Genomic DNA, 25,010 nt, shown 5'->3' on the forward strand with positions numbered 1-25,010 from the left:
AAAATCATTCTGAGATATTGTCTTCCAATTTTGTTACCAAACCAATTAATAATAGACTTTCTTTTAGGATCACATTTTCTACATGCATTCGAAATTATTAGGAACATTACATATGAGACAAAATGTATGATAACACTAAAACAAGGTTTTCGCCACAAATATAAAATCACTCAATTCATATATTCTATTATAAATTCAAGCTGATTTCAATTAGTTTTTTACAAAACGAGAGCAACTAAAAAGCTTAAATATTTATTAATATTATAACAATAAATTCTATGTACAATATTAAATATATATTCATAATATCTAAAAATGGCACTTTTTGTATTGATTTTTTTGCTGAAAGTTTTACATTTTCTTCTTTAAAAATCCATAATTATAAGTCAAAAATAAAGTTTTGAATTGATTAAATGTATTCATAACATGTACATTTTAAACATATAAATTTAATTTAAATTTTTTTTAGTATTTTATTAAAGAAAAAGTTATAATCTAAAAAACTAATGATACGTTTGAAATCGGTGTTTAATTTTACATGTAAATCAAAACATTATTTTTGTGACAAGAAACAATATAATTGAAATAAACCTAGATTCAAAATCAGCTAATTAAATTTAATTAAAATTAGCAGCATGTATAATTTGTTTATAATAAGTTGAATATTTATTAACAGGTGCAAAGCTTACACATTTATCTTTTTTCATCGCAAATCTTAGTTATCAATAAAATAAGTTTTCAAAATTTTAGTTATAAAAATAATTAGTTGCGATTTATAATAGTAAAAAGTTCTTAGTTTGTTATAAAAATAAACAGTTTTTTCTCGTAAATATATTTTTAAAATTACAGTTCATTCAAAAAGCTTAATTTCTAATATCGTTAAAACTAAGAATATGTTAGACCCATATGGTCCCTCACTTAATATACAAATCTATAGTTCTGGCTCAGTTTTTTATGGATAATCATACCATTCTTTATATTTTCAATAAGGTAAAATTAACCTGTGAGAACAAAAATATATGTGCAGCTCATCGTAGTAATGGAAAAATAGAAAGTTTTTTGGGTAATTTCTTGCTGCGTGGTCAAATGTTCTATGGTGTTTTTAGTTAAAAAATATTTTAAATTTCAGTGTGCAACTATATGTATGTCTATATTACATATGTTGCTCTGCAACCTAAGTTAGTTCTTGACATATTCCAATAATTTTTACCATAATCTATCCGCTCTAACATAAAATTTAGTGTTTTCCGACGGGTCTGACTCTTTTAAAGTTGGACTTTAAAGTTCACTGATGGTGGCCTGCAATTGCCATCTTGTCCAGGTTTAGATTACATTTATAAATTGCTCCAAGTGTTTTCAATCAGCTGTTAAATATAGGTCATTTTATTTCTACATATCCTTAATTTGTACTTGGAAATATCAAACGAGACTGAGCTTAAACTATGGATGAGTCATGTTTTAACGACAAAAGCGTAAACCACTTTCAGAGACTGTGACTGTGTGGTTTTGTAGTATCTTTACGAGGAGGGCAAGGTATATATTAGGCGTACTTGTGATATAGCATGTGAAATATATTTATATGAAAGTGGATACCCAGGTGCATTCTTACTTGAATAATTAATCGATTTAAAAAATTAAGCTAAGTGGCATAAAAGTATGCGCCCTATACGTTTTTATGTATGGAGTGTATGTCATACTAATTTGATTATTTCTTGTTTTTGAGTAATTATGAGTGAGTATCCAGCTTAACATATAAAAAATAAAATAGTTTATAGTCTTATAATAATAATAAAAACACATACTCGTTATGTATTATTTGGCCAGATTTATACTGTTGGTGCGGATGTTCGTTACTTCGGAAAGTGAAAACTGAGCACTCGTGCGAACATCTTCGTTCGGACACCTTTGCATACAGATTAAGAGAAGCTCAACGAAAATAACAAATAATTATTTCTCGAACAAACGAGCATCTGTTCAGACATGTTCGCTCGCTCACACGTGCATATAAATCAAGCCTTATAATATCAAAATTTCACTTCATAGTCTAGTTTATTTATATTTAATCAATTTAACTCGATATGATTAAAGGTTTATTATTGCAATTTAATTTGTTGACAAATGATAAATTTATTCAAAAAAATTATTCAAGAATAAATTATACAGAATCAATAGTTTACAGAAGGTAAATGATACGTAAAATCCATTTTGTGACATGAAACACTATTGGTTTTGGTGACTCAAATAAAATTTGGTTATTGCACTGTTCATTTCTAATTTATAATCTTTTTACTCTCATACTATTTTTTTAATTTTAGCTTATAACTGCTAAGATTGAGAGTCTATAGCTGGTTTTCAGCAGATTGACACTGCTTTTGCATTGTATTACATTGAGCTTTAAAAATTAATTCACTCACTTTTTAATTCACTAAAATTATCTGAAATGTATTGGGTATACTGGAAAGTTTTATTATTTGAACGGTTAGGGTATTTAACTAAAAATTGGATATGACTTATGTAGTGTTTACTCCAATTGGTTATTTTATTCCTGCATTTTAATTCAATTGATATATATTTATCAATTAACTCAATATAATTTGCAGTTTATATAAACAAATCTTTGGTTTCTGAATGTTTTAGTATTGTTAGTTCAAAAACATAAACAGGATTTTGTTTGTCTATGAAACGAAATGCAACATAGTAGCTATGTACTTTATTTCAAATTCTTTTTAATAAAATAATTAATTTTCTGTACTGTTTGATTTAATCCTTTCGGAATTCATTCTACAATAGGATTCAGAAAACTACGAAAAACCTACCTGAAGCAACAAAACCCCTCATTTTCACTTCTTCTGGATAATGAATTTCAAACATTTACATTCAAACAAGTTAATACTGAAAATTTTTGTTGACAGGAGTGGTGGATATAACCTGGCATATGTTTTTGTGTGATAGATATGTCCAGCTCAGATTTCAATCATTACAACCGACAAGAAACATTTTTCGTGTGTGGAAATGAATGTGTGCTATACAGATTCATAATTTAATCTGTAGCCACCAAAGACATGATTAATGAAATAAAATTAGTGCAAACTTTTTCTATAACCTTTCCAGTAAACCTAAAATTTTATTTTTAAATTTTACATTTTGTTAAAATTATAAAAAAATACATTTCTACATACAAATAATACACTTTTTTATTTTTTTACTGCTTGATTCAGTTTTGTTTTCTTGTTCTGTTTTGTTTTTTTGGGCGCGGCTTTTATTACTTGAAATCTTTTTCTGGGCAGTTTAAAGAAAATTTTTTGGGCAGTTTTAAGATCTTCTTTTCCAGGTACAAGCGAGATGAGTTGATTGCTATATATGATCCAAAATTAAGCCCACCTAAAGAATTGAAGCAAAATAAGTTGTTGTATGTGAAAAAACAAAAGTTGCCGTTAGCTCTTCAATTCTTTGTAAGTATGGATTATATTTTAAAACATAGGTTACATTTTAAAATACACGTTTTTATTTATGGTTATTGCAGCGTCGACGCTGGAAGTCCAGAACTCACAAGGCAAAAGGAGATTTGAGCCCAGCCATGGACGGTCGACCACCTCCTAAAAACATAACCTCTTCTCGAGATTTAGTTAGACCTGTAAATAATTTTCAACCAAAGTAAGTACTAAGTTACGGTATAAGGTTATCTGAAAAATTTACGATAATATAATAATCTGGAAACATTAAATTTAAATATGTATAACTACATTTCCATTGCTGTGAATTTTAGATGGTGCAATGAAGGCTCCTGGAGAGAAGCGCAACCAAATAGAAACCCAGATAAATATAGAACTGAGGATTGGCGTACACCAAGAGGGGATTATTATAATCGAAGTAATTTAAATTTTATGATGAGCGTTTTATGTAGTTGGTACACCATTTTTTTTTTCATCAGGATGGAATGAGAGGGATAGAGATTCGAGGGACTTTAGAGATAGGCCTGGTCCTTCATCATATGAACGCTCATTTAACGAAGATAGAAACAGTCCTGATGATTTGCCAGAATGGTAAGTTAGTATCAATGATGTAATTCATAAAAAAAATATATATTATTTATTTACTTTCAGGGCTAATACTGAGTATCCGGCGGATGAAACTGGAACTTTCGATGCTACGGGTGCTTTTATGCCAATAGCACAGCTGGATGAAGCTGCTGGCATTGAAAACCCATTTAAAAAACCTATTCAAATACCATTTGATAAAATGTACGAGAAACCACCGTTCCCTTTTGTCACGCAGTTTGAGAAATTGCCTTATGAACCATTTTTTGATAAACCGATCGAAGACATCGTCAAGGAGCCACCCCCACCATTGGGGGTCAGAGAAGTACCAGCTGAGGCAACTAAGAACATCGCCCCGCTGTATGCAAAGTGAGTAATAGTCGATGTATTATTTTACGTATTGTAAAAAAGTTAAAATAAGTGCATAATATAAATAATTTTTTTTTTAGTTTATTAATTAAAACTGTTTCTATCATACTTGCATTGAAAAATAATTTTATATAATAATATATCATAACTACTTTTAATAAATTACTAAACAATTATGGTTTAAAAGTAACTGCAGATGTATATTTTGTACTAAGTAAAGACAGTACTGCTGTCCAATGTGTTACATTTAAAACTTTAATTCGTTTTGTTTAAATTCATTTGCTGTAATATGTTTTAATGATTTCAGGTCACCTACAAATATTGAATCTATTGCTTTGCCAATGTTATTTACCAAGCCACCACCGCCTATTACAGAACCTCCCTCTGAAGTAAAAAAAAACACTATGGAAAAACATAAAGAAGCATTAGAACGGATTTCAGATAAAATCCGTGATGTAAAAATGTATGTCATTATTTTTTAAATTATTTTACAATGTATAAACGTGTACTTTAATTTTTAAGTGGAGACAGACATCCTAATTATTCATTGGTGGAAGAATATTTAGAAAAACTCATGAGAGAAGACGAAATTGAGAATCACGAAGATAAGCCGTTGATGGGTCAAAAGTTTGTAACGGATTCGGAAGTCGATATGAAAATAAGGGAGAGCTTGGAAACGTTGGATTATGACAGACTAGCCAGGGTAAATAGCCAAGTTATGCATTTTATTTTATTACCGAAAGATGTATTTTTACTCTTATAAAATGTACAGGAAAGAAATGTTCCAGTAGACTTGGAGAAAGACGGCTGGTATTATCACGATAGGATGGATGTAATTATTAAATTTATTTCAATAAAATATTTATTTGTGTAAAAAAATATAAAAAAATATGAACTTTATGTAGAATAAGATAAGGGGTCCATTTTCAAGCATGGACATGATAACAATGTTTAGAGAAGGTTATTTGGATAGCTATTTATTGGTTCGCAAAGGAAAAATTCCAAACTATGTTAGCATTGGAAAGATGTACAAGCTGTGCGGTGGTTTGGTTCCATTTCTATTGCCTGAATATGTCTCAACAAGCATTTTTTCAGTAAGTGGCTTACACAGGTATTTTCATACAGATTTAGTATATAATAAGATTTAACTATGCTAAAAAAATATTTCAAATTAAAAAAATATATTTCATGGAGTTGAAATTCTTCAGAGTCCAAATGTTTTTAAACGTCCTTTTGGTGTTATCAACGCACTTGAAGAAATACTTTCACCTTATGAACTTGGTCTAGAGCCTCATCTTAGGGAGGACGAGAAGAAATTGAAACACGAGAAAAAAAAAATAAACTCTCCGCTCGTTAGTATAATGCTATAAAGAAAAAATACAGTATACAAATATATCAATATATGTATATTTAATTTGCTCTAATTTTTATAGGACTTGGTGGGTATTCAACAAAATGTAAATTTGGAACCGGTCAATGTTCCAATAATGGAAGCACCGAACCCAAGTCTTATTGAGTTGGTAGGTTTTTCGTATTGTTGTGTAATTAAAAATTAGCTTAGTAAATAACATTGTATTTATTCAAATATCGTCAATTTAAGTTGAATGACATGCAACAAAAGGACATGCAAAGGAATATGGAAGGAAACATGAATGCTTTTCAACAACCAATGGTAATTTATATTATACATATAGTAATAATTATTTATTTTTTCATCTCGCAGATATATTTATTAAAAGTTTTAATACATTTTTCTGCGGTTATTACTTTTTTTTTCTTGCACGAGTTTTTATTCGTGATGTTGCAAACATCCTCAAATGCTGAATCAAATGAGTGGTTTCTTATATTTAAACTCAGAGTCTTTCTTCTATCTCACATAAACAAAATGGTCTGGTTTCAGGCACGGTCTGTTTACACAAAAATATGTGCAGAATCAATTCCGGTTAATAAAATACTTTTTTCATGTGGGCGCCTTTGAACAAATTGCCTATGTTTGTTGCCAAATAATCCATATTTGGATGTGTCCACAAAATCTCCCACTGCTCTATAGTTATTTTGCATGTTTTACCTTTTGCTTATTACAATATTTTAAACAGAGTCCAGATTGATTGCCGAAGGTCTGCAATCAGTTCTGAGGAAGATTTGTTTTAAATTTGTAGAATCAATATTATTTTTTTGATAATTTCTTCACTACATATGTACAATGGTGCAAGAACATGCATCACCTTTGAAATCATCATATTTCGTATATGATTAAAGATATTTTACATTTTTTATAAATATATATTTTTAACTCGACATAGAAAATAAATAAAAAATAATGGAATTAATCAACGATGCAATGAGTTTGTGGTCTAATTCGTCATGGTGTAATCTCATGTAGAGGTCACCACTTTCAGTTATTGAGGCCGAAGGGGTGTGACTTTGCAGCCAGAAATAGAAGCCGGAGAAGTAGTTACAATTTATTCAGTCATAATACATATACCAAAGCGAAATATTGGAGAGTTGTATATTCTTTGTTCCGAGTGGTGGTGGAGAAGCTGGCGGAGCAATGATATCTTCTTCTGAGGTCTCTCGTTACTCGTCTCAATTCACAGTACTGTCTCTGAAGCCTCTCTTCGTAGGAGCTTCGTCTTCCTGATTCGTCTCATCGCCATCTCTTTGCTGTCCGGGCTGTCTCTCCTGGAGTCAGACCTTTTGTACCGTTGATTCGGGACATCTGGCGAATCACAATAATGCAGAGATCAGTCAACCAATTATTGCGCTTATATATTCGACCAACGAAATATGTCAACGCCTTGAAAGAGTGAAATTTGCTAGATTAACACATTCCGAAGGTCGAATAATGCAAAGGGGTAATATCTATGGCGTTTTTTCTGTCGCCTGTTGGCATCATATTATTTGCAATCCATAATGCACAATAGGTATAGCTTATGATAAATGACCGTGCTTTGACACATTGTGTATACATTCCATTTGTGTCCAAAAGAATTGCTTTTCTCTAGATATTACAAGGGTTTAATCTCGGTAGTCTGTTCAGTTTAAGTTCATTGTGTTAATATGTCATTATTTTCTTTCGATTAACCCTTTGTATGAATTGCGCAAATTTTCAACTTATATTTCATCCTTTTTTTACATTCGCAAGTGTCATTAGGCATTTGTCTGCACATTTGGACCGGGACAACCTCCCACAATATTTACCGGGCGTTTCTACGGGAGCGTTTTTTTTTTTTTTTTCAAGAGTCGAGTTTTTCCAGTTTGGGTAGTGAAAGGAAACAGTGATCTCGGTGAATTTTCAGAAAACCGTTAATCCAAAATATTACCAGTATTGGTTTTTTTTCGTCATCTTCAGTTTCACTTACATCGGTAGCATATTCATAATCACTATCTGATTCTGACTGATGAAGTTATAACACGTTTTCGTTCTTTGTTTGTTGGACTTATTATTTCGTCGTCACTATCACTTTAGTTTAGTAACTAGACAAAATGCAACCAACTAGATTAGTTGGTGCATTTTGATAGTTATATTTCGTAAAAAATTAGTTTTTAAGAAAATACATATGAAAAACGCACATGATGAACTATCACATTTGCATCTGCTCTGGTTCATTAACGAAACGCACTGCCATCAGTGGAACACGCTGTGACAAAATAAATTATCTTGTCCAAAAAGGCATATCAAAAACATCTCTAGAAACAATTATTACGTCTTGCCTGTTATGACTGTTTTTTATGGGACGTAATAATATGTCCCGTAGGTTAATCAATTCTGCAAGCTGTGAAATCGAATGAAATAATTTTTAATTAATTCTATCGATTTAATTAAGAATTATTTCAGGGCTAGTCCAAGGATTTATTTCCACATTTTTCCTTATATTCTGAAATATTTAATTTAAATAAATAAAAATAAATTACTGAATATTTTCGCCTGATAAAGAAAAAACACCGTGGCTTAATATAATAATTTTGATGATAATATATTTTGTGTTGATAGTAATGGGGAGGGTATTGTGTTTTATTATGCTTATTCTGTTATTATTATTTTCTGTTTATGTTATATATTATATGTATGTTTAGTTTAAATTTGTTTGATGTAAAAATTAGCTATTAAGCTAAATAAATTAATAAAATAAAATAAATAAATATTCTAGTGATGATGGTGGGGAATGTAATGTTGAAATTAGACCTGTTGGCTTAAATCAGGGCTGCGGAAACTTTGGGAAATTTTCCCGATAAGATAATCCTAAAATATTAAATTTATTTTTATTTATTTTCATGTAAATAACAAAGAAGAAAGGACGAAAAATAATTATAAGGATTTTTCTTATGTAAATATAAGACCACTTACATGCTCAATTCAATCAATAATATATTTGAAAATCTGTGATTGAAACTGAATTAGATCTTAAACAAAGAATTGCTTCTAACACTTTTGTTTACTTCATATTACCAACTAAAACGAATAGCGCACGATGAGCAATTAAAAAATTATTGGTCCGGGTGGAAAGCGTTATAAAGGAGTTGGAGTTTGTCGATTTTTTACGACTCCGACTCCACAGCACTGGTTTAAATCGAAAACGAAAAGAAGATTTCAATATTAGTTTTGAGAAAATAATGTCTCCAACAAGTGGAAACACTTCAGTAAATTGGAAAATTATAACTGGTAAATGTAGTGTTTGTGACCTTAGAACCACCAATATTCTTCAGGTGATAAATGTTCTGCTCTGATGGTGCTGTATAGTTCCCACAAACTGTACAGCACCATTAGATTATTTATAAATATTTTACACTAATAGCTTAAATAACAAAATTATTTATGAAACAAATAGATACCTCAAACAAATATGAGGTTTTTAAATACAGTGAAACCTCGCTTAACAAGCATAATTCGTTCTAGAATCTTACTCTTAATTTTTCCCATATGGACCCCTATTTATGCTATAAATTCTTTAAATATTATAGTTCAATAAATTAAAGTGATTTTCATTCTTGAATTATATAAAATAACCATATTACAAGGCTCAAAGGTTCACGGCACTTTTAGGTGTCCGATGCATACTAGCGATTTCATTGATGGCATCTATAGATGTCAACTGTGGTCAGAAGGTTAATATGTATCTATTTTAAGCTATCGTCTCAAAAGTTACAGTGCAGGTATATAATCGTCACGCAGATCTGCACCTCATTTTTTTTTTCTCACTTCAAGTCGTAGGTTTTAAATATTTTAAAATAAGTGGTCACCCAAATTTATTAGTGAGTTGTCACTGATTGTCAACTAGGTTACCCGAAAGAACTACAAAATTTCAACCTTTACAACATTGAATACCGGGCTTGATTCCTAAAAATGCAGCCGTGCGGAGGCTTATTTGTGAAAATTAGAACTGAAACTTATTTTTTTTTAAAATCATAACTTTTTGCTTAGTAGACGTTTTATCATTAAATTTGAATACTGTTTCGTTAATAATTGTTTTTTATATTCACATCGGTATTTTCGGGTTTTGCGGCCCAAGGGTGTAACTATGCAGCCAGAAACAGACCTCGTAAAGCTGGTAACAATTTATTCAATATTAAATTAATACATATAATGAAGCGGACTACTGTAGAGTTGTATATGCTTTTCTTCGAGCGCTGGTAGAGAAGCTAGCAGAGGAATGATGTCCTCAGGATGGTCCTCTAGGTCTCTTGTTGCTCATCTCGACTTGCAGGGCTGTCTAGTCGCGGGATTGTCTCTGGAGCATAGTCTCCCTGAGTTTGGTCATCGTCTGTCTCTCCTGGATTCAGACCTTTTGTACCATCGATTGGAGACATCCGGCGAAATACAGCAATGCAGAGATCAGTCATATTCGACCAATGAAATATGTCCACGCTTTGAAAGAGAAATTTACTATATAAATGCATTTTGAAGGTCAAATAATGCAAGGGTTGAATATCAATGGTACTTTTTCTGTCGCCCGATCGCACGTATTGTTTGCGCAAACCATAATGCACACATGGGTATGAATCCTCTGTTTTTACGAGGGTAATAATAACACGCTTCGACACATTGTTTATACATGCCTTTATGTCCAAAAGCATTGTTTTTTCCTCTGGACATCATGAGGGTTTACCGTGGTGGTCTGTTCAATGTCAGTATTGTTACTTGTCGTTATCTTTCTTGCGGGTTACCCTTTATTTAAATTACCCAATTATCAGGTTATATTCTTGTAATTATCGTTCTGTTAACCTTGACATTAACTGCGCGAGTGTATGAAGACCCCCCACAGTATAATCAGTAAGTGTCAAACTGTGGATCATACCAATAAAATAAATAAATTTGTGTTCAAAATCATCAAATATACCAGTGGTGTGCCGTCCGTAGATGAGGTAGATTTAAAATGCCACCAGCATGAACGGTTGATGGCGAGCGACTCAGCCGATCATGTGATCGTGTTTATATTCGCTCGTGTTTATAGTCGGTCAACCGTGTATGCTGGTGGTGTTTTGAATCGACCGCATATATGGACGTCACGCCACTGAAATATACATATTTTGAAATCAAAACGATACATATTATGATAAAATTAGGCTAAAATACTTGTTTATTATAAAAACGACAAATGTCAAACTTTGTGACCTAAACAATTATATATCTGCCATTCACAGTTTGATAATAACTAATTTCAGTTTAACGAATATATAATATGTGAGATATATTTATAAAAAAAATCTGTTTGTATATGTAAACACTGCTTTGAAACGAAATTTTATTTTACCGAGTTTTGAGCCACTGGAATTTAAGATATAAAAATTATGATAATTTGAATAACGAAAACATTTTTTTTCTTGAGCGTCGCCAGGGCTGTCTGAAGTCACTATGTTCATACATAAATATCGATATTTTAAACTTTTTTAGTTAATATATTATTAGTTACATCTATGGCTAAAGCGCTAAATAAATATTTTACTGTAAATATGCAGTTTAACGTGTTATGTAAAGTTTAAATGAAACACAAATTTGTGCAACCCCGAGTATTCCAGTTATACCCCAAATATTACCAAACTTGATTTACCAGTTTGACCTAATTTAAAATACACGAACAAATAATGCAGGGACAGGATATGGTCATAATACCTACCGGGAATTTTGAGATATGTTTAAATAATAAATATAAGTGCAGCGATATCTAAAACATAATTTATGGGTTGTACGTGACATGATGTGAATATTTAATACTGGCTTAAGTTATATTTAAACAAAATAAAATAAAATCGCGAACGTGTTTGAGTCCGAAACATTATAATCTGAATTCAATTTCCAACGTATGGTCACCCTACTCTCAAGCTAGCGCTGATTTAGTATCGATAACGTTCTCATATCGGTGTAAACAAATTCGCGGAAAACCGTATATGTTTGCATGCATAGGTACACACACCCTTATTTCCAACACAACGATGATGAGCGTTGACTTCTTAGATTGACATACACACCATTTTAAGGGGAGCCCCATTATTATGGCCAAGGCTGTACAATTGTACATATTCAGACAGTCCAGTATATGTAGTTTTATTATCAGACGTATACATACACTAGCATCAAAACTTAAATTTGTTAAATAGTTAATGTGAAATTACTTACCCATTTCAATGCTCCGCGAGACATTTGTCGCTCGATGCGGTCACGATGATAGTGCCGTGCGAGACTTTTCTCCCTCGCAAGAAACTATTATTTCTGCTAAGAAAAATTTTTACAAACCTTGTTGGGTCATCTATGAAAAAGCATTATGATAATTTGAATAGCGAGTTTTAGAATCACATTTTTTGTTCCTCGAGCGGCGCCAGGGCTGTCACTACGTTCATACATAAAATGTCGTTTGTAAATAAAATATAAAATAAGTATCAAGATCAATATCAAGAAAATTACGACATTGAGACCTTTTAGGGTTGTGAAGTGGGTCAACACGTGCTTTCCGAACGTTTATGACCTGTTATACACATTGCGGCACAAGAAAGGTTAAACAATAAAAGGGAAATTGCAATAATCATTTTATAATTCATTAATTTCAATATTAATAAAAAAAAATAATGACCAATAATTACAATGTTTTTTACTAAAAAAATAAGTAAATGTGACATTCTTATTAATGATTCTAGATGTCACAATTAAATATATGAAAAATTATTTTTCAATAAATATAATACATTGTATGTATTAGTATTATTATAGGATGAATTAATATTAAATAATTAAATTTATCATGGCCTCTCATACACTTGAGCTATGAATATCAAGGTTGACAATTAATTGGCGCAAGGCATTGCATATTCAATGTGGTGTTACGAAAAATTGTGCAGCAACAGTAAAAAAAATAATGTTATTATAGCAAGGAATTGAGAATTCTCCAATTCCATTCAACAATTTCCCAATGAATATGGAACATATTAGGCAACAACAACCACTCTTACACGAAGACAATGTAAGTTTTTTTATTGAAGTCTGTCGTAGCATTTTTAACATTTACATATTTATTTTTATAATTCTATATAGGTCATCAATTGGCCTCTGTCGGATGGAGATATGTCTTGGTTGGAACCACACGTGCCCCACAAGGGCCCCTCGTACATTCCTCTCCCGCCGGGTGTATGCAACGTTTCGGTTATGCCTCAAGATATAATGTTGCCGTTTTCTAATGATAACTACAGACAACCGCAATCTATAATCAACGAACCACATATAAGACCCATCAACATCAATAATCCACAGATGCAACTGTGGAACGAACAAGTAAATTCAAGCATTTTGTATGAATTAATTGACCAAAGTTAATGTGTTTTTTTTTTAATTTATTGTAGCAACTGCGTCCACGTTTGGCCGTGGATAATTTTGACTATAGGTCGCCTATGCCGTTGCAAAACATTCAAAATCCGCATAGCTTGATGTTGATGCAACAACAGCATCATCTGCAACAACAGCATCAAATGCAACAGTTGCAACAACAACAACAGATGCAGCAGTTGCAGCAGCAGCAAATACAACACCAACAACAGCTTCAACATCAACAACAGCTCCAACAATATCAACAACAACAGCAGCAAATGCAAAACATGAACCAATTGCGACAGATACAGATCCATCAACTGCAACAAACTAGGCAACACTTGTTGCAACAACACAAAAGCACTCAACAAATCGACGAGATTCTTTTGCAATATTCTGTTCCTTCGATGCACACTGATAATATACTATTAAAAGTAAATGAAGCGTTAATGGTATGTCGTGTGTTTACACAAATATTTTAATTTATTATTTAAACTTATTTTAATTATGAATTATGATAGAATATTCAACCGCCGGTGGCAGAAAATGTTTGCATAAACGAAGAGCTCGGAAGTGTGATTGACAATAGAATCATGGAGGAAGCGGGACAACCCCTGTACGTAATCATCCAATGTATACAATAGAACCTCCTAAAATTAATACTGATATGACGAAAATTTTGAAAAAAAATCATCTATTAATTCATCATCTAAGTCAGTAATGACAAACCTTCTGCTCTTGGCATGCTAAAAATTAAAAAATACTTAGCCTAACACTGCTGGCGTGCTGCCTCCCGCCCCTAAACAGAAAAATAATATTTATTATTTACATATTCATTTATAAAAAAAATGGTTACCGAGGTTTTACTGTACATTGTATTTTTATAAACTAAATTATATACATTCAAAAATTTTTTATATTTATTTTAGGAAAGAAGTACAATTTCAAAACAATGTTGACATGGATATGGCCACTGCCAATTCAGTCAGCAACTTAGCTCAAGCAGTGAGTGATTTGTTTATTGTGTTTCACTATTTATTTACACTAATGACTTGATTGTTTTATTTAATCAACAGATCGAACTGATACAGAGGAAAGGTGTGCACCCCTCTGTCAACGCTCCTTTCCCATGGAAGATGCCTAAGATGGAAGTGCCTAACGTTGTCGACAATTTCAGACAAGTCCCTGCAGAGATGCATCGGTATAATTATAAAAAAACGTTAATACTATGTTTCATTTTTTAATTTTATGATTAATTTTAAAGTGTGGATAAAGAACTTGAAAATCAAATGAATCGTCAGAATGTATCGGCGGGTAAGCATATTCTACCACCAGTGCAGGCAACGCTCAAGAATATCCCTAACAAAGATAAGGTAAATTAAATTATCAAATATTTTTTTCCTTAAAAAAATACATTATTGTATTTTATTATTATTATCGTAGTTCACTTGGGGAGTGCCTATCGACGGTCCTCCTGGAATGATGTCTCTCGCTGAAATTCAACAGGAAGAGCATTTGGCTCAAGCTAGGGTTAGATTTTTATCAGATGTTAAAAACAGCTCACAATATATTTTCTTCGAAATATCTTCATATATATTTATTTTTACAGGCAAAAATTGCTCAACAAGTAAACGTTGTTGATAACCGTTTGATCAACAACAATCCATTGACATGGAATACCTACGCCAGCTTGGAAGCTAAGCAGCTCGCAGAAGGTGATTGATTTAATTTACTTTAAACAATATTTTGTAATTTTATATTTTAAATCATTGTCTTGCAGGCTTTTGGGATACCAGCTTATCCAAAAATGGAGAGAAGGCTAACGAGTGCAACATGCCCATTCCGAATGCTATGATGTCTCATAACCCAGTCGGTCTGGGTATTATGCCCGTTCGTCCCATGTCTAGTGCGGGTCTTTATCCCAATCGTCTTATGACCAACACGAGCGTTATGCCTCCCCGGCCTATTTATCCACCTCCTATGGTCATGCCCATGGCGGCTCATAACATTCTACCCCTGATTCAGCCGATACCCGCCCCGGTCGCGGTTCAGATAACTGCCGATAAAGGTATTTAAAATTTTTGTAATATTAACAAATAATTTTAATATTAATGAATGTAATACTTTCAGGAGCCATACCGAAAATTCCTAAAGTACACAAGACGAAGATCGAAAACAACAATGTCTTCAACGACAGCAACATCAATACGCCGTTGAATAAGAATTATAATGCTGAAGCGTTGGCAAAGTTCCTCAATTGGGCTACAATTGAACTGTCAGATATGAGCACTCTCATAGATGGTAAACGTCAATGCTCAATAAAATCAATATGTTAACACTGTTGCAAGTTTTTGCTGCTGTAAAGATACAATAATCTAATTTACGACTCATTCTGTTTCCAAATATAATATTCTGTCATAGTTTATGCTAACATGTATGGTTGATTTCTTCATTTTTATGAATATGCGTGATGTAAATATGCATTATTTCGCTGGGAGTACACTTAATAGCAATTTATTGCCGTAGAAATTCAATAATCTGATTTATATGTAAAATTATGCGCTGATTTAAATATGTCATTTTTTGTTTTTTCTAGCATATCAAAAAATTGTGGTTGTTGTTTTATTTAATAACAAAATTATAAACAAGGATAAAATCAACTAGAAAAATAACTACATAATATAACAAAACTTAAAACAGAAGTACGCAACATTACATCAATAATATCAAGCATTTTTGTAGCTTTTTAATATTAACTTAAAAACGTAATATAGAATCCAATATGTATTATATATTGTCTATTATAGTCGACATATTAAAACATAATTGAGTATTTTGTCAAAACCATAGTAAAGGACTACAAATTTTGGAAAATAAAGTTGATATGTGTAAAAAAGCGATGTTCACTGTGACAGTTGCGAAACTTCCATTTGCTGTTCAAATCCAAACATAACTCAATAATAGTTTTTTAACTTTAGATTAATTATTTTTTTGACAAAATTAAAAAAAAAATAGTGACCAAACAATATTTGTATCGACCACAAATATATCTATTCATTATTTATATTGACCATTAAACCATTTAAAATTGACCAATTAAATATAAGTCTTATCATATCTTTGTTGGGGAAAGTGTGCTTAATTGTTGGTGGTATATAATGTAAGAAACTTTCAAAAAATGCTTCGTATTGTTTTATGATGAATATTTTTTGGTTGTCACAGTGTACAGTATAATTATGTAATTAATTTTATTGCTAGCAATTCAACAGTATTTTGTTGTAGCTGATTTTATCATTGATGTGGCGTGACTGTAATACACTCATCCCTCGATTTAAACGATAAATACGTTCTAGGAAATTAGCGTAAATCGAGGGATAAGTGTACTTCAATGTGATATTGAACAGTGAGTGTAACACCATAAAAATTGCAAAGAGCATACATTAGAAATATGAATTTTAAAATTATTTTCGACACAAAAAATCAGGTTTTTAAAAGTAAACCGTAGTTTCTTATTAAAGCTATTCATTTTATCATGTTGTTTTTTGAATGTATGTAAAATGCAAAATCAAAATATTTGGAATTTATGATGAAAAATATCAAACTTACTTCTTTTGTATATTATCAAGTACATTACAGTTATAGTTGTTATACAGCGAAAACAAAAATTTGCATTTTTCCACTTAATGTCTTTGACTCATTGTGCGATATATAAAAATAATATTTTGTTCTTTTTATTGCTATAATATACCACCAACAATATTTGCATTTTAACTCGTTGTTTTGTTTTAGTAACGGAGTTTGTCAACTATTTGAGCACAGTAGAGTCTCCTTATGAAGTCGAAGATATAACTAAAGCTTATTTGGGCGATACGAAGTATGCTAATGATTTTTCGAAACTCTTCTTGCAACGCAGGTGAATATTTAAACGTTTACAATTTTTATGTACAAATGTCAATATTTTATTTTTAATGTTTTTCTCCTAAGGTCGCAAATGTTATATGCCAAAGCAAGGACCATACCGTGCGACGATTTGTGTTCACCGGCACCAGCTTACAATCCATCAGTTGATAAAAGAGACGACTTCAAGGTATGCCCGAAGAAAATCTTAAAATTAAGTATATAATTAACTTTAAATTATTTCTAGAACAAAAACAAGAAGAAGAAGGGAAAGATGTCAAAGATCGACAATCGCATTCTGGGGTTCAACGCCACCGCATCTGAGAATCGCTTCAACATTGGAAACATTGAGCCGTCTTCTTAAATTGTACCGTTTAAAGCGCATATTAGTTTTAATTTGCATTTAATTTTTGTTTGTGAGACTATTAAATTACTATATGTTAGTTTTAGTTCCTGATGCAGGATTATTTTATCCTTGTTTGAAATAGAATAAAATTCGATGGAAATGTTTTTAATTAACAATTGCAGTAATAAGATTACTTCAATTAAAAGTTGCAAATAAATTAATTATATTATGAGTATTTCTTTTGTAGGATATTTTCTATTATACCAAACGTTAATTTGAATAACCATGCATCGATGGCAAATATTCAAATTATTAATTTTACTTTTTGAGATTTTGTCCCGAGTGATTTTATATATTGTCAATATATTTTAAAGATGGTTCCCATTATTGTATATTTGTTTTACTTTTTTTAATGTGACATTCAAATTCGGTGTTTTTAGATGAAGTATAATCATTTATGAGTATTGAGCTCTAATTTTACTACAAAATATCAAAAATTAATAAATGTTATAGGTGTTTGATGTATGTTTTTGAGAATTTATAAACAATTATTTAATCTTTGCATGCAAATAAATTCAGTGTTTCTAGATAATAGCCTCAATTACCAATATTAAATGTTATTTTACAACTTGATATAATACCTTTGAGGATTTATAAATGTATCCATATTTAAATCCTTGCATACACTTCAAATCGATGTTCTTAGATAATAGCCCCAATTATATATTTGATCGGTGTTTTTAGATATTAATAATAATCTCAATGACGATGCTTTATTTAAATTACAGATTTTAAAATGATTAGATTTATTAATTATTGTTTTCTTTATTGGTAATGTATTTCAAAATTAACATTGGTAATATGTTTCGTTTTTGTTGCTTTAATATTACCAACTCTCGGTTAGCCATTGGAAGTTTAAAGTACATACTTTTTTTGCTCTTATGACACGTTTGTGTATTATATGTCCGAATATTGTATATTACATCGTCGGCAATGTTCTTTGAATATCCTAATATAAAAATTAATTTGGAATGTATGATATGTATATACAAAAGCATAATGTTAATGTAAATATTATATTTAAGCTTATATTTAATCACCTTTTAATGCAGACCTGTGACACGTCTGTAAAAAAAATGTTATTCATTAGTTTTATAACTTTATTTAAATTTTGAAAGAATTGTTTGCTATTTGTTAATTTAAAGCTGTTAATTTTTATTAAGATCAGGAATACTTTATTTTTGCTCAGTCATTATTTTATATAAATTTATATTAAACATAAATTATTTTGTACTTTGTTGTTTTGTAGATTTAATATTCTAGTCTACATTATTTTACTTATATTAATTTAGTCCTTTTTTATTATAAGTTTTGCCACCAGTGAATTAGTTTGAGGTTGTTACAAAAGGTTGTTACTATGTAGTAGGTGTTATACTACTAAAAATGCACCAAACTTGAGACTTACGTTATACTGGTATATTTACAACCAACTAACGGTTGCTATGTAAACGTTAAGCTGCTGTTAAATTGTCTTTTTTGCTAATCAGACAATTAGTTCGTTTGCCTTACAATGTGTGATTTTTGTTAATTTTTTAGCTCTATGTTGAATCTTACACGAGTATTTTTTCTGAATAAGCATCAAAACTGTCACGATATAATAGTCATCTAAAATATTGTATTTTAGGATAATATATGTTCGCTGTTTTCCTGTTGTAATACTCGTCGATTCGCCACTGCAGCTTTGGCATTATGTTACTTAATAAACTATTAAGAATTTTTTTATTTTTTTATTATATGAATTAAGTTTCTATTTTTATTACTTTGATATGGGGGATGAGGAGCCTTTTTTTACTAATTTTTATATTTATAATATTCACAGGTCGTGAGAAATTATGAACTTAAAATTTAGCCTATTTGTGTTCAAACGTTTAATTAACTCACCACTAATATGATGGCTGTACTGCTCTGGTGAGGGGTTTAATGTTAGCTGATAATGTTGCTTTTGATAATGTTGCTACTCACACAATTGCGTCGGTCAGCCTGGAGCGCAGTCGGATTTTAGTAAAGGTAAGTATTGAAAAGAATTGCTTGCAACAGCAGGTTACTCTGAACACAGATACATATTTCAATGAATGTCTCAACAGGGAGAATCTTCACGCTTCTTCACATTTATATAACTCGAGCAGTGTTCTACTTAGCTTTCAGTTTATAATCGCTATGCAGCTGAAGGATTATCGTGATGGAAGCTATTAGGGATTTGATCTGGTACCACACTAAATGTAGAATTCCATTTATTGCTTTTCACTTCCCTATATTTTTCATTAAATGTCTCAATAAGTTTTGTACGTTCAACAGGGATGGGCTATACGGGCGGTCTGGGGACGCCAATTACGCCGAGTAAGGGCGCCATTTGATTCTACTTAACACAGTATCGATATCTCTTCGACTTCTCGAAAAAAATTTTGGAGATGGTTTTTAATCAAAATTTTCCGTAAGACCTTTTTTTTAGTACTCTCAGGAAAAAAATTCTAAATAACCTTTTTCTGTGTGTACGGGAGGCAAATCAGAATCAGCAAAGCGATTTATCCTGGTTGGGGTTCGGACCTCTGGCGGTAACATCAGAGTTGGCGTTGGGACCCTCTCTGTGTATACGCCGGGCCAAAAAAATTCCAGCTCAGAATAAAGTCTCATATTCCTAGATATTTACACAATTCACGAGTCACCGTTTTATTAATTTATTGGAATGTATGGAATTACGGAATTAATTAAATACGGACAAACGGCAATGTATTTCAAAAATCTCGTCACCTTTCTTGCGTGTAGGGATACGCGTGCTGGTTAGTTCTTAGGTCTGAATCCAAAAACACGTGTACTTGGGTAAAAGCTTTATTGAGCTTGGCGTGGTGATCGGAGCCGACATATCCCCCACCGGGCGTCAACATACCCCCACCATGAAACATTAGTTTCATAATTACGGGCACATCAGCGAGCCATACAAGTGTTTGTCCTCACATTACAAACTCTGTGAGGACGCGATGTTTAAAATAATAACAAAAACAGAATAAGTAGTTAACACTAAACTACAATAAACATGAAAAAAAGATGAATGTTAGTAGCACAGTATAAAAAAGTTGTAAAAGATTTAATGTTAGTAGCACGATATAAAATGTAAAGAAAACTTGGTTACAGGTTCGTGCAATAGTGATTTTGTGTATATATTACTGCACACCATATACATTTGGATTGCTTGTACTAGATTGTTACACAATACAAACTGCAAGCTTTCGTTCATTTTTAGACAACAATAATTTAAACGTAAATTAAAAATAAATTAAATTACATTAGACATAAAATACCATAAATAGTTTAAAAAAAAAGGTTTGATACCCAACTAAATTAGCGTGATTTGATTTGCTACATGGCTAAATTATAAATTTAATAAAAGCAAAAAACATGATACACATTTAAATTACAAATGAATGAAACATAAAATAGAAAATATCTTGCACTGCACACTTTTACTTGTGCCACTATTTGGTTTTGTCACTACCAGAATTAGTTCATTAGAACTTGGATGAATCATCTCGACGAGACTGATCACTCGTAGCAAGGATACATGTCATCTTCCTTGACGACGCCTACAGCGGGTTTGTGAATACAACTGCAGCCGTACTCTCCATCCTTGTAGCTCTGACGGGTGCTCGGTAGACCACCAGGTCCAGAAATCTTGCACTAGATTTTGCATCTGATGGTACAGCTGCGTCCCCCTGTACCTTGTCTGCACATGATTTGTCACAGTACCGGTCTGCCTGTGGGGTGCCGGTACCGACTTAAATGTATACGACAATGCAGGAGGACAATATTGTAAGGATTGAGCTCGTAGAGTAAGGAACAGACTCTGTTTGCTGACTCCCCCATGCCTGTTTGGACAGATTATCGAGACGCCAAACCACCATAGCCACCGCCGTGGTATCCTCTATGTCTTGCCCTAACTTTTTTAGAGCAGCGAAGTTCGTCAGGACTGTTTCCACCAATTCAAATAGCGACTGCGATGAAACTATCAGAATTGGTTTCAGGTCCTGAAGAGCAGCCAGATGTGTAAGAACAGTTTGCCTAAAGTCAAAACGGCCTAGAAGTCTTTCCCATGCGGAATTGTAGTTTTCGGGACTAAACTGAAAGAGTTCTTTGGTTGCGCTACCTAAAAGTGCATTTTTAATGTAACAAAACTTGTGAATTTCACTTAGTTCCGGGTTGTTGTGCACTAAGTGAGAAAAAGTGTCGCGGAAGGTCACCCTCTTAGTCCGGGAGCTATTGAAAGTTGGAATGACAACTGCTGGCTGCGTTAACCTGTACTGGTTAAGAATTGGTTCCCGTTGCGCTTCCGGAAGGACCAATATGTTGCGTGTAGAGATACGCAAAAAAACACGTGTGCTTGTGTAAAAGCTTTATTGAGATTGTGGGACGTTCAGGAACACCGTTTTACAGCGTTCAGGAATGTCTCCGATTTGACGGCAGTCGTTTTTTGGATCAAAATGGGTGATAATGAGAAATATATGGAATTGAGTGAAAGAGCTATTTAAAGATTGCTGCCATTCCAAATAAATGTATTTGTAAACAAACATTCTCAAAAATGGGTCAATAAAAACCAAAAATAAAAATCGCATTTAATTAAAGACACCTTTTTAAATTGCATAATCTACAACTTTTGCCTAGGATTGACAAACTAGTTATTAATTAATAAAAATAATATATCTGACGTGTGAAGAGGATATTGATTGATTCTGTACAAGAAGAAGTTGCTTGTTTGTTTAATATTTTTATAAATATATTGCTTTAAAAATTTAGTATTTTTACTTCCAACTTAATCGTGATTTTATTTTGAATTTTTATATTTTAAATTTATATTTTTTATGTAAATTTTCTGTAAATATATTTTCTATGTAAGTAAATTTACATTTATTATGTATATGTATATAATTTGTATCACTATATAAAAAAATATTTTATTAATTTTTGAATTATATTTTTTTAATAATATATAATACTTGTAACATTATTATCGACCTCTGCCGATACGCTGCAGTTTCCCGATAATAACCGTTATAAATACTACTTACCCGTTGCCAATCCTACTTTTATTACCTACTGATATGTCAAAATGATTTCGAAAACAACGTTTTTTGTGGTAACTCAGAAAAAACTTACATAGAATGAGACGTTGGTTGAAGTAGTGGTACAAATTGAGATACCGCTTTATTCATGAGCATTTACAAAGAACTGTACAAGAAACTGAGCCCAATGATTATAAAAAAAATCTTCGAATGGACCAAATCATCTTGCTAGTCAAAGGTTCTTTATAACAATAAGATACTTAGTAATTGGTATGAATTTGCAAAACTTAAAATTTATGTGTGCTGTTGCTCCTCATACCTTGGAAATGATAATAATGAAAACTTGTGAGGTTATATTCCAGAAATTAAAAGATAACATTGATTTTATTCATTTATTTAGCTAATATAGCTAATTGTTTATACACTAAACACGTCAACATAAACAGAATTTAATATTATAATTCATTTTTTATTATTTTAGTGTTTCTTTACTCTATGAGGAACCCGCTACAATTTAAGGTCGCAGAACTTTTTATCGTTTTCGTCCATATTGACGTTTAGCAATGCGGTGAAGATAGTCGCACATGTTTTTGTTTTTATTGCTCTTTGGCTATAACCGCGTTTTTGTTGACCATCATTATACGTTTGCAATATTTCAAATCATATAAACTCCACAAAATCTAATTATGCAATCCACCTATTATTTTTGTTAAAATAAAATAAAAATATATTTTTAAAATGATTTAAAAGTATTCTGTTTTGTCATGGTCTTTGAATCAACTTAAAATAAAACGAAAAAAACTAGTTTTTCATGAAAAGAAACCTGATTTGATTAGTTTTTATTAAAGCTTAAAAGCAAACTTAATGTTTGCTATACAAAGAAGCAGTTTTCATTTTAAATTATATCTATATTTAAAAAGGTAGGTTTAAATGCATTACATATTTAATAAAATGCAAAATTCAAAGTATATCATTATAATGAATACTTGATCTGAAAAAATCTTATGTTCAAAAAATGATTTTATATTTAATATGTTATATAGCAAGGCAAGTTATGTGATAGAAATTTTAATTAACAAATATATAAAATTAGCTTAGATAAATTTATTAAATACGTATGAAGTTTTTTCATACAATGATGCAAATAGTTTTATGGGGGCCGATTTAGATTTGTTATGGCCAAAACTTCTTCTTTTCACAAAAAGTGTTCTTCACAGAAAGCTTCAATTTAGTTGTTCATTTGAACGGATCCACCCCCAAATACTATTTCAACAGGGTACTATTGGTTTGCTGTTCGCGAGATTTTATTTGCGTGTGCATACGGTTGCCGAATTTTTTAAGTGTAAAAATGTCTTTTACGGACACCATTACTAAAATTAACCCCTGTAGTCCTCCAAAAAAAACGGACTAAAAGAAATCACATAAATATTAAAAAAAAACACTATTTTAAATATATATTAAAGGGAAATTTTGGAAAATCCCAACCAAATTATTGACAAAGTATCAACAAAGGCAGGAGTGTATAAAAAATCAATTTATTGAATTATTCAAGTATATAAACATAATAATTTTAAATATGCAGAAATGTATAAATTATTTTATGGGGCTTTTGGCAATAACGCCAGAAATAAGGAAAAAAATGTGTTGAGCATGTTAAGGATATGGTTGAAATTTATATGTGGGAATTAGATAATGTGATAAATTTAAATATTCAGTCATTTTTATTAATGTAAACTAGAATTGATTCCTCAAATCGATTTTATTTGCTTTATTCCATTAAGTTGTTTTATATTTAGTATTTAAAATATGATTTATTTATAATCCTTGCCCTTAGTATTAGTTTTTACGTGTTTTCTAATTGTAAATGTTTTTAAAATTAATGAAGTGTTTTATTTATTTAAAAAAAGTCGTTTATTTTTTCTGATTTAGCCCTGTACTCAGCGATCACGTGAACCCCGCGTGCATTTGTTATTGTCGATTGATTCTTTTAAAAAAATAGACTGTAGTAGCACTGGCGTGACAATCATTCTCTACACTGGCAATCTTCAGAGCGTTCGGACGCATCGTCTCGCATCCTCTCTTAACCATGTAAGCAACAACTTTAATTCAATAAAACTCTACTGCAGCGGCTCAATCTGTGTCTAATTGCCACTCGTCAGCATAACCGTCCCTAAAGTTTGTAAAAAGACTCTCCAAATACTCAAATTTTCACTGAATCCTGGCTTTATAGCTGCTGGCCAGTCATCGATATCTAGTACATTTAATTCGGACACAACATTTAAACATACATCTCTTTGTAAAGTAGATTTGTTCGATGATATTTTGGCGACGTGATGGTAACGGGTGACAAATAAACACAGATTGAGCCGCTGCAGTAGTATTTTATTGAAGATTTATGAAGTTTATATGGCTTACAAAAAGCGGACGCGATACGACGCGTCCGAATGCCCGGAAGA

At 31.5% G+C, this 25,010-nt stretch overlaps 1 protein-coding gene across 5 annotated transcripts in view; it reads left to right on the forward strand.

The window, feature by feature from the left end:
• The window catches only part of LOC148234268 (uncharacterized), a 39,391-nt gene extending 20,172 nt beyond the window's left edge, over positions 1–19,219 (forward strand). For 3 of the 5 annotated variants that reach the window (XM_088187743.1, XM_088187747.1, XM_088187744.1), the window contains 26 exons: positions 3,332–3,452; positions 3,524–3,654; positions 3,767–3,870; positions 3,932–4,043; positions 4,104–4,406; positions 4,714–4,869; positions 4,929–5,109; positions 5,179–5,238; positions 5,312–5,500; positions 5,615–5,758; positions 5,840–5,926; positions 6,007–6,078; positions 12,767–12,859; positions 12,931–13,167; positions 13,236–13,652; positions 13,722–13,816; positions 14,130–14,205; positions 14,277–14,401; positions 14,465–14,573; positions 14,644–14,730; positions 14,810–14,915; positions 14,981–15,268; positions 15,331–15,501; positions 16,990–17,113; positions 17,185–17,287; positions 17,345–19,219. In XM_088187743.1, coding sequence (XP_088043869.1) covers positions 3,332–3,452; positions 3,524–3,654; positions 3,767–3,870; positions 3,932–4,043; positions 4,104–4,406; positions 4,714–4,869; positions 4,929–5,109; positions 5,179–5,238; positions 5,312–5,500; positions 5,615–5,758; positions 5,840–5,926; positions 6,007–6,078; positions 12,767–12,859; positions 12,931–13,167; positions 13,236–13,652; positions 13,722–13,816; positions 14,130–14,205; positions 14,277–14,401; positions 14,465–14,573; positions 14,644–14,730; positions 14,810–14,915; positions 14,981–15,268; positions 15,331–15,501; positions 16,990–17,113; positions 17,185–17,287; positions 17,345–17,461 — 3,808 coding nt within the window. In that variant the 3' untranslated portion in view covers positions 17,462–19,219. Of the gene's footprint in view, positions 1–317; positions 3,453–3,523; positions 3,655–3,766; positions 3,871–3,931; positions 4,044–4,103; positions 4,407–4,713; positions 4,870–4,928; positions 5,110–5,178; positions 5,239–5,311; positions 5,501–5,614; positions 5,759–5,839; positions 5,927–6,006; positions 6,079–12,766; positions 12,860–12,930; positions 13,168–13,235; positions 13,653–13,721; positions 13,817–14,129; positions 14,206–14,276; positions 14,402–14,464; positions 14,574–14,643; positions 14,731–14,809; positions 14,916–14,980; positions 15,269–15,330; positions 15,502–16,989; positions 17,114–17,184; positions 17,288–17,344 lie in introns of those variants that run through there. The other 2 variants (XM_088187746.1, XM_088187745.1) reach the window with 2 other exon arrangements.
• Positions 19,220–25,010: the final 5,791 nt, after the last annotated feature.

Source organism: Plectrocnemia conspersa, unplaced genomic scaffold, assembly GCF_051122295.1.
Source record: "Plectrocnemia conspersa isolate PC_06_02 unplaced genomic scaffold, ASM5112229v1 ptg000006l, whole genome shotgun sequence".
In the NCBI taxonomy this organism is placed as follows: domain Eukaryota; kingdom Metazoa; phylum Arthropoda; class Insecta; order Trichoptera; family Polycentropodidae; genus Plectrocnemia; species Plectrocnemia conspersa.